We start from the raw sequence: 10,360 nt of genomic DNA, 5'->3' as shown, positions 1-10,360 counted from the left end.
TTGTAAAAAGGTAGGATTCCATTGGCTCCCCAGCAGCTCTAAATTCTACTTTAGTAGCTGTTTGTGTCTGTCCTGAGAGTGCCTACAGTCCATCCTGCAATCTGACTTTCTTTCAGCTTCAGTTTTTCAAAGGGAAAGGAAAGGGAGAATTCCAATTGAGATTGGACTTCCTATTTTTGGCCACGTGGAGGCAGCATGAGACAAGACCTAGAGACTCCAGCTGCAAGGGATGAGGCTTCGCCCAGCCCTGGGCATCCTAGAATTCATCCGGGAAGGATAAAACTCTGAGTGTCCGGCAGCCCAGAAAAGAAGGATATGAACTGATCTGTCCCTTCCTCCTCCTCCCACGACTGTGGTCCCAGGGAACAAGCTGGGCAGGGGCAGCAGATAAGGGGCTGCCAACTGCCTCCTAAGTAACAAGAGCTAGATTCCGAAGGGTTCCTCCCGTAGCTTTCCCAGGCCCCAATGTTCTCCCCCACGCCCCGCATCCCACTGCCTCCTCGGGTTAGCCAGAATTAGACCCATCAGAAATGTTTTGGTTGCCCAACCTTTGCTTCCCCCCCTTCCTAGGCAGGATACTACAAAGTCCCTGGGGAATGAAGAACTACAGACAAACAACTCTTGAAAGAAGGAGTGTTTATTAATGGCACAGTGAGCAGAGAAAGTTGAAGAAGATTCCCTCTCCCCCAGCCATGTAACAGTCAGAAGCCTGGATATGGGCTGGTCAGTTTCCCAGAGAGGGCAGGGGAGGAAGGCATTCTGTCTCCCTCCAGGATGGGTTAGGGGGCCACAGCAGCATTGAGGAGAGGTGGTTTATCAAAAGCCCCCAGCCAGATTTAGCCGGAAGGGTGGCGGTGTAACTAATCAAAACTCCCAATCAGGGTTAGTGAGGGAAGTATTTAAGGGGGATGTAACCAATTAAGACTCCCTAGCCAGGGTTAGTGGAGGAGAAGGTGTAACCAATTAAGACTCTTCAGTCCAGGTTAATGAGGGAGAAGGGACAGGTGACCAGTTATTCCTCCTGGCTGAGGGACTCCCCAGTGTGGATCAAGATCTTCTTCTCTTTGTCAACGGGCCAGGCACTGTCGTGGTAATCCTGTGAAGGAAAGGGAACAACAGAGGGTGAGTGCAGGGAGCAGGAAAAAAACAGACAAGCTCCTAAACCAAGATCTGAGCTTCCCTTCCAGAGCTGAAAGAGACTTTCAATGTCATCCAGTAGTACTCCTTCATTTCACAGGAATGAACCCCCCAGTGCAGTTACTTAGCCAGTTTACACAGATAGTGAACAGAAAGCACAATTAGCATCCAGGATCTCTGACTCCAAGCCCAGTATCTTTTCCAGAGCATTACATATCTAGACCTTGTATGAGGGATGGGGAAGGGATGACTGGCAGTGGACTTAAACTCTTAAAGTCCCTTCGACCGCTAATTATTTTTTTTTCTAGATCATATGTGTGAAGTATAGTGGGAACATTTGCTCTGGCATAAGAAGAAACTGGTTTCTAATGCCATCTTTGACACCTATTAGCTGTGTGATCTTAGACAAATCATTTAACCCCTCCTCTCCCCTTCCTTCCCCCCAGGCTTCGGTTTACTTCTCTGTAAAATGAGAGGGTTGTACTAGATGGCCTCTGTAGTCCCTTCCAGGTCTATATCTATGATCTTATTCCCTTCCCCTGAAATGTCCAAAGGACTGGCCTCCCCTCCCCTCCCCTCCCCTCCCCTCCCCTCCCTCAATCTTAGGTTAAAGGGCCTGGGGCTCGAAGAGAAAGGTCTGCTCAGCTAGATTAAAGGAGGTGTTCTGCACTTCAAAGTGCTTGCTCAACAATGAGGGGTATCTGTTCGATAACCCTGACCTATAAACTATGTTAAACATCTATTATTGCATCTTTCATCCTGTAAAGTCGAGTCACTGGTTAATGTCAAAATGTGCCACCAAGGGTGAACAAGAATGCTTATAAGGCTGCCCCTACTTCAGTTGGGCCCGGAACCATGCCAAAATCCTACTGGAAGTCCGTCCTGGCCATGCAGACCATCTAGGCCAATTACAAATAAATTATTTCTAAATTGTGAATTACTATGGCCATCTTGAACTTTATTGCCTGGGCTATTTCATTCCCCCCCCTTTTTTTTAAAGTGATGGGAAAGCCCAGAGAAATGTGAAAGTGAAGGGATAATCTATTCCTAGACCACCATGGGAATGAGTGGCAAAGCCAATACTGGAACACGGGCTCCAGACTGGTGTTTCCACTTCACTGAGTATCCAAATGGACAGAGCCTAGGACAGAGCCTAGGACAGCACCGGGCCCAGCCTGAAGCCCCATGAATTTAGTCTCCTTCCCGGATTTGGAGTCTCTTAGAGTGGGGGGAGAGGAGCTGCTATGGTCAGTACTTGAAACATGGATAAATTCCTGAATGTTGAAGACATTTCTCACCTGCTCGAGGCCGTTTTCCGAGTTCCGTCGAGGGGGCCATACCACTGAAAGCTTTCCAGAAGGTGTGCTCTCTGCAAGAAAAGGGGGCAAATAAAGTAATGGGGAGCAGCCTCTCCGCCGTCTCACTTCGGCGATTTTCCTGTTTTATGGCCCAGAAAAGTTCCTCCTCCCCAAGCCTAGTGCACCGGACCAAAGCAGTCCACGCCCTACTAAATGTACATAGAAGCTAAGGCCTATTCAGGTCCTCGCTTACCCGACTCCCTTGGCACGTTAGTCCCGTAAAGGGGATGGGATTGAAGGAATTGGGGGTTCGAAAGCAGAAGATCTGAAACTCGCCCAGGGAAGCCCGAGAATCTAGGCAGGGGGAGGGCCCGGCATCTTACCGGTGAGACTCGGGGTCGGCTCCTTGAACTCTGAGGTCCCATAGATGCTGCGTCTCTGGCGCTGCAGCTCCCGCTCCCTCTGATGAACTTCTTGGACCTCCTGCTCTAGCAGCGACAACTGGACTCGACGGGTCAGAATCGGAACCGTAGCGGGGGAGGGGGTCGTTATGGGGGCCGGGGCCAAAGCTAGATCTGGGGCCGGGGCCACAGTTGGGACCGAAGTTTGAGCCGGGATCGGTGCGCTCACTGCAGAGGCTGAAGCCGCGGCCGGGGGCAAGGCAGGAGCCGGAGCCGGCGCCGGGGCTGGAGCCGGGGCAGGAGCCGGAGCCGGGGCAGGAGCCGGAGCCGGGGCAGGAGCCGGAGCCGGGGCCGGGGCCGGGGCTAGGGCCAGGTCTGGCGTCCGGGCAACTGCTGGAGCAGGATTTCGGGCCGGAGCCGTTGCTGGAACTGGAGCAGGAATAGGAGCCTGAGCTAAAACTGGTGGCCGAAGCCGGCTGCGATGCTCCAGAACCACCACATGGGCGGCGCCACTGGCCTCAGTGAACGAAGGGCCCCGGGTCACCGTCTCTACCCGAGAAGGCGCGTCCCCAGCCTCAAAAACCAGCTTGCGCTCGCTCAGCGACTGCTGCCCGTCGCCGCTCTCCTGGCCACCGCAGGGGCCCGGGCCCGGGAGCACCAGCGCCTCCTCCCGGCGCGCTTCCCGCGCGATGTCGCGCTGCATCTGGACGCCAGCTCGAGTGCGCTCCACATCCCGGGGCAGTACAGGCCCCGGTCCCGGCAGCAGGCTAAGGATGGGCCGGAGGCGCAGCTCCACCAGCTCCCCACTAGCGAAGCCAGGACTCAAACCCCGGCTCCGTCGCAGGCTCGCTTCGCGCTCCTGGCTCTGACGGATCTCCCGTTCAATTGGGGTCTCGGCGGCGGTCGCGGAGGCAGCCCCGGAGAGCTCCATGCCCAGCTCTGTGCCTGTGGCAGCTGCGGGCCGCGAGTCCTGGGACATTGAGTGCTACTGCCCGTCTGCCCCGCCCGACTCTCCTCCCCGGCCCGCCCCTGGCCCTCGAGAACTGCCCCTCCTCGCCCCGAGGGCAGGCGAGGCCCCGCCCCCTGCACCTGCCTGGACCTCGGCCCCGCCCCGCACGGCCCCCGACACAGCCGCCGCGGCCGCACCTGCAGCCCTCGAATCCCTCCCGGGGTCCCGGCACAGAGTTTAGCTCTTCGCCCCGGCCTGGGGCACCCCCTTCTGCCCCTGGGCCCTCTGTCGGAATATAGTTTTGGTCTGTGAAACTGAGCCGGGCGCCAATCCGATTGATACCACCTAGACTAGGTTCCTGGACTTCTGTGGCCTTGGGCTAGGGTGACCTTCTAGAATGAAAAGAACCTTGAGAGAGCTCTCCCCAGGAAACACAGTACCCCATGCCCCCTGGGTTAGCACGTGACACCATGTCCACCTTCCCCACACCCCTCTGAATGATCTATACTCGTTTCAACTCTGCCCCCACTTCATGCAGTTGTCCAGACTGTGTTTTCAGAAGGTATTTAGCTCTATGTCCCTGGGCAAGATCCTTAGTGTCACCGAACCTGTTTCACAATCCAGGGATCCTAATTCAGCCCTGGGATGGGATCTGCCTCTACCGTACCTCAGGCTCCTTGGGATTCCGCCTTCCTCCCAAGCCTCTGGAGGCCAATCCCACCCTAGGGCCATTTAAATCCCTCTCTTCTCTCACCCTCCTCTTTAATATGAGCTGAATTCCCTGCTTGCAAATTGAGTACACCCCCCCTACACACCCCATCCCCCAGCTCGGTAATCAGCTGGCACTACTCATCCCCACCGCAGAGGGATAACTACCCTCAAGCCTGTCTGGTCCTCCCTTGGGGAGAATTCCTGGCAGCTTTGATAGTGTGGAAGACCATATCTAAGCCATCTTCTACTGGTTCTTCTATAGACTCAGCAGCCTCTGCTTCCTCCTCCTGGAGACCAACTGGGACTCTGGGAGCCGACCTGACATTTTCAACTTCGACATTCCAAGCTACAGAAGCTGCTGCTTCCTCTCCTCCACTATAGTGGAAATATTAGAGAATAAAACATTTTTCTTCTCTCCCATCGAATCTGTCCTGGGCAGGTGGACCGTAGGAAGCTATATATTGTAGCCTGAACAGTGGTGACTTTGGACCATTGAGATCCAGTTGTAGAAAGTGAATCTGCTCCAGGCTGTTTGCCGAAGATCGAGCTTTCTAAGGCTTTCTAAGGAAAAGAGAGACTGGAGTGACATCTACTGTTCTGAGTTTTTCTACCTAGTTCTCTCCCTGAACCTTTGACCATACCCACTTCTGTCTCTTAGCCCATTATTTCTTTCTCTATTTTAATTTTTTGTTTTCTTCTTTGTCCTCTTTTTCCCCATACCTCTGTTTAGGTGATTCTACACCCACACTTATATCTCTGTATTTCTTTCTGCTATTCTCTATCACCAATTTCAGTTCTGTGTTTCAGCCCACCCCGACTCCCACCCCTGCCTCTCAACCAGTCACTCACTATATGTTGATCTGTCTCTGCTTCTGTCTCCTTATCTTTATCTAATTCTGCTTTTTAGGGTTCCTCCTAGGGAAATTTATTTCCAAATTCATGTTCTTTAATTTATTTTTTGGTTATACATGTACATTAATTTTGTGCACAAAGTTTCTTATGAATCATGTTAGGAAAGAAAAATCAGAACAAAAGGAGAAAACCACAAGAGGAAAATGAAACAAAAGAAAAAGAAAAAAGAAAGTGAATACAGCATGTGTTAATTTATATTCAGTCTCCATTATCTTTTAATATCTATTGCCTCTGAAGAAAAGCTATGGCAAATCTAAAAAGCATAATAAAACATACTTAAAAAGTGGAGATATCACCTTGCCAACAAAGGTCCATATAATCAAAACTATGGTTTTTCCAGTAGCAATGTATGGCTGTGAGAAAAAAGAAAAGCTGAGCACCACAGAATTGTGGTGCTGGAGAAGTCTTCTGAAAATCCTTAGATGTCAAGGAGACAAATTAGTCAATATCTACAGAAATTAATTCAGGCTATTCCCTGACAGGTCAAATACTAAAGCTGAAGCTTAAATTTTACTTTGGCCGCATAGTGACAAGATGGGACTCATTGGGAAAGACCATAAAATTGGGAAAGATTGAAGGTGAAAGGAAAGGGGGATGGTAGAAAATGAGATGGATAGAGTCATGAAAACAAGAAACATGAACTTGGACATGAACTTTGAGAGGTAGTGATATATGATGGTTCAGAGGGGTCACAAAGACTTGAACATGACTGAACAACCACAATCTGCCTTTGTCTCTTTCATTCTTTGACTTTGTTTCTGCTTTTGCCTTGGTCTCTTTCTCTGTTTCTTTGCTTGCCTTTATATTTCTCTGGTTTCTGTTATGTTTCTGTCTCTATTTCTGTTCTGTTTCTCTATCTATCTCTGTCCTGTCTGTCTGTCTGCGTTTCTTGTCTCTTGGTCAGTCTGTCTATCGGCTTGCCCTATGTGTGAGTCTTTGCTCTGTTTTATTTTCTTCCTCATTTAGGTGGCTGTATCCTGTTTTCCTCATACCAAAACTCTGTTTTTGAAGCCCTTATCCTTCAGAACGCAGAAGTCCCAGAACCCAGCCTCTATCTCTCTTGTTGATTTTTATGAATAGGCAGAAGGCAAGTGAAAATCCTTGGGGAACAGGATGGCAGCAGGGGGGGTCTATGTTCGGTAGTTTTCTGTGGCGGTCGGGTATCTGCACCTTCCTTCTGCACAAATTTTTAATTTTCAGTTGGTATATAGCACTCCAAGTGGTAACCTGAAGTAACTGCTCCTCTTTTGTCCCTGTTATTCATTCAGTCCTGACTTATTTTTTATCCCCGAGTCCCAGGAATTGTTTTTTTCATAAGCCTTTCATCCAAAAAAATTTTTATTGTCTCTTCTCCCATAGAATCTCTCTTTTATTTCCTTCTCCTGATTTACTCTTCTCCCAGCATCTCTCCTCCTTAGATCATTCCAGTTATTAACTGCTATTTCCTTGCCTGTCCTTAGTTTTGCAAAAGAAATTGGGACCCAGTTTGAAGCCAGAACTTCAATCCCAGCTTTTCCACTAAAAGCTTTGTAAGTTAAGGTGACTCACTTTCCTCCTCCAAATCTCAGTTTGTCTTCTGTAAAATGAATATAATGATTCATCAAAATGTGTCTTTGTATTTCTGTGAAGAAAGTGTACTAGAAATGGGTGTGATCACCTGTGTGACATCCAGCAGGTTGCTTACTCTCCCCGGTGACTCATTTTCTTCATCTGTAAAATGGAAACACTGTACTAGATGATCTCAGGGTCTCTTCTAGTGCTAAATCTTATACCCGTAAATCCCATTCCTCTTCAAGTCAGTTTTCATGTCTCTTTTAGATCTTCTATAACCAAGTGAAACATCTCCAGTTCCTTCAACTGATCCCCTTATAAGATGATCATCCTAACTTTCTGGGCATCTTCCAATTTGTCTTTTTTCCTTCCTAAAATGGGGAGCCCAGACATAAGCAAAAAATTCCAGGCACAATACCCGACTAGGACCTCCCTTAAAAGATCAGTGTTCCTACATGTAGGCTTATCCTGGGAACATTACCAAAATTCAGACCCAGATGAGATGGAGAGGAGCCAAGTGGGCAAACTATAGGATGGATATAGTGAAGCTTGATGGATTCTGGAAAGACTATTGTTAAGTTTCCAGTATGAGCATTTGTACCTCAGAAATCAGCAACTCCTACAAATTGGGTCTTGATACGTTGTTTTGTTCTTTCTTTAGACTTAAGAAAATAAATTTTAATATGTTAATAATGCAGATTAGATTTTAAAGTATCATATATACTTCTCTTCCCACCCCCAAGAGTGAATTATTAGACATGTACCACTTTATGGAAAGAATACATTAAATTCCTGCTTTTTCTCAAAAGGATACTCTTCCTCCTTCCTCTCCTCTATTTAACAAATTCAGGTCCTTTTGTCAGTCAGCCAACAGACATTAAGTACCTATTATGTACCATGTATGGGATATTCAAGGAGGACTAACACCTCTGGTATGAGGGCTTGCTAACCCTTTTCAGGGTTGTTCATCCACCTTTGATGTCCACCTGATTCACCCAGCTCTCACCTGTGGCTCTAAGAAGATGTAGAATGCACAGTAGTCACATCTTGGCAGACAACTACATCAGTCTGAAAGCAACACACAAATCTTAAACCCCTTGGTGAGCTAGGGGAGTGTCTACTCCAAACACATAAAGACTTCTCCATCAGAAGGGATGGATGAGAACAATTTGTTCAAACACCTATGAAGGCAACTGAAGTAATCTCTATGGAGTGCTTAAAGGTTGACCAAACATTGAAGGCACCAAATCATCCACTGCATCCCAGGCCATCATCAAACTTTTTAACTTTTATCCTGCCACTGGATTTTGATGACTAGAAGAAAAATGAGACTGATAACTTCGTGCTATTTTGCATCACTTAAATCCAATTCATGTGCAAGCCAGGACATCACCCAACACCCACCATTTTACTCTAGTGTTGTGATGTCATTCTTCCTTTTTGAAAAATGAAGGGTGAACCACAACCATGTGCAAAGCTCTCTGCTAAGTGCTTGTGCTACTCAAACCCTTCCCCACTACCACCACCACCTCCAAGAAGTCTTCTCTGATTCCTCTTCCATCCACCCAGAGGTATCTCTTTTCTTTCAGCTTCTGTACCCTGGATTATCTGCTCACCATTTAAACATTTTGAGTCATAGATTTGAAGGTCCAAGGGACCTCAGATATAATCTAGTCCAATAATTCCACTACTACAGATTATTGCAAGCTTAAACCCAGATAAGAGAAATGACCTTTCCAAGATCACATGGGTAGTAAGAAAGAGAGTTGGGGTTTAAATTTGGATCAAGTCATCTTTTCATTACACTGCAGGAATTCCCCAGTGCCCGGTATTGTTATCAAAAGACCTGGTCTTGGCAGGCTCTGTTTATTGATCATTGTATGACGATGGACAAGTCCTATTGAGTGCCTCAGCCTTGATTTCCTCATCTATAAAGAGGGAGTAAGAGTGTTAGTGTCACCCATCTCTAAAGGTGGTAGTGACAAAAGTGACTTGTAAAACTTGAGTCTGAGAGGCAATATTATCTCCTGATCAGGGACTGGATTCAGGGTCAGAAAATAAAAGAGTTCAGATGCTATCTAAGACACATTCTGTTTGACTTCTTCAAGACCCCACATCATTCTCTAAGATTAAATTATAGAAGAGTAGCCCATCTGATCTGCATTAGTTCAAATCCTACCTCAGATACTTTCTGACTGTGAGACCCTGGGCAAGTATCTTAAAGTCTGTTTGCCTCAGTTTCTTTATCTGTAAAATGGGGGTTATAATAGCACTACTTCCCTGAGTTGTTGTGAGGATCCACACTGATTCACAACTTTCAAAAGTTTTTTGGGGGGAGGCAAGTTCCATTCCCCTCAAACTGTTCCCCTCTGCTTCTCCAATGTGAAACTAGGATTCCACCTAGTGGATTGTTCCTCAGGCTTCCTAGGCTAATCCAGCCCCGCTCTAACTTTCCTCTCTATCCTGTCTTACAGTTCAAGAAGAAGGAAGGGGGGGGGGGTCCTGGAGATGAGAGATCTATGGCAATGGTTAGAACACTACTGCCACTACAACTACCATCACCATTTTCTTTTTCTTTTTTTTTGGGGGGGGGATTTATTTTTATTTATTTTTTTTATTTAAATTTTACTTTATTTAATAATAACTTTGTATTGACAGAATCCATGCCAGGGTAATTTTTTACAACATTATCCCTTGTACTCGCTTGTGTTTCGATTTTTTTCCCCTCCCTCCCTTACCATCACCATTACTACAACTACTACTATCAGTACTACTACTACTACTGCAATCATCACTACTACCATTGTTACCAACACTATTACTCCTACCACCAGCTAACATTTATATAGCACCTATTATCTGCCAATTTTTGTATTATCTTATTTGAGACTCCATTTTGTAGATGAGTAAACTGAGGCTCTAAGGAGGTTAAGTGGGCATGTCCAGGGTCACATAGCTAATACATTGTTTGTTTACTGAGGTAACTGGGGCTAAGTGACTTTTCCAGGGTCACACAGCTAGGAAGTGTTAAGTGCCTGAGGTCAAATTTGAACTCAGATCCTCCTGACTTCAGGGCTGGGGCTCTATCCACTACACCATTTACCTGCTCCTAGCTAGTACATTTTTGAGGCTAGATTTGAACTCAGGTCTTCCTACTCCAGGTTTGGTGCTATCTACTGCGCTACCTAGTGGCCACTTAGATTTATCTCCCTCAGATTTTGGGACCTTGCATCCCTCTCTGGGCCTCAGTGCCCTCAATAGCCCAAATGAAAGAGTTAAATTAAAATTAAGCTTTAAGTGCTATCTTTTCAGAGTCATTGTCTGCTGCTATCCCTAAAAATGCACAAAGAGTCAGGACATGTGCTTTAATGGCCAATCCCTCCCCCCTTCTCTATTAAATT

General features: G+C 47.0%; 1 protein-coding gene across 1 annotated transcript; it reads right to left on the bottom strand.

The window, feature by feature from the left end:
- Positions 1–619: 619 nt before the first annotated feature.
- MISP3 (MISP family member 3) lies at positions 620–3,847 on the bottom strand. Its single transcript, XM_051971685.1, has 3 exons — positions 2,819–3,847; positions 2,436–2,506; positions 620–1,096 (listed from the first exon to the last, which is right to left on the bottom strand). Exons 1-3 carry the CDS (start codon positions 3,813–3,815, stop codon positions 1,013–1,015), a joined length of 1,152 nt encoding a protein of 383 aa, XP_051827645.1. The 5' UTR covers positions 3,816–3,847; the 3' UTR covers positions 620–1,012.
- Between the last annotated feature and the right edge of the window lie 6,513 nt (positions 3,848–10,360).

Source organism: Antechinus flavipes, chromosome 1 (genome assembly GCF_016432865.1).
Source record: "Antechinus flavipes isolate AdamAnt ecotype Samford, QLD, Australia chromosome 1, AdamAnt_v2, whole genome shotgun sequence".
NCBI lineage: Eukaryota > Metazoa > Chordata > Mammalia > Dasyuromorphia > Dasyuridae > Antechinus > Antechinus flavipes.
This window is presented reverse-complemented; position numbering and strand designations above follow the sequence as displayed.

What these genes read in the sequence shown, in the direction of transcription:
- MISP3 (XM_051971685.1), bottom strand. Translation starts at nt 3,815, where the DNA reads ATGTCCCAGGACTCGCGGCCCGCAGCTGCCACAGGCACAGAGCTGGGC. An exon ending in GCCGACCCCGAGTCTCACCG is followed by an intron (nt 2,507 to 2,818) that starts GTAAGATGCCGG and finishes CTTTTCTTGCAG; the next exon opens with AGAGCACACCTTCTGGAAAG. An exon ending in CGGAAAACGGCCTCGAGCAG is followed by an intron (nt 1,097 to 2,435) that starts GTGAGAAATGTC and finishes TTTCCTTCACAG; the next exon opens with GATTACCACGACAGTGCCTG.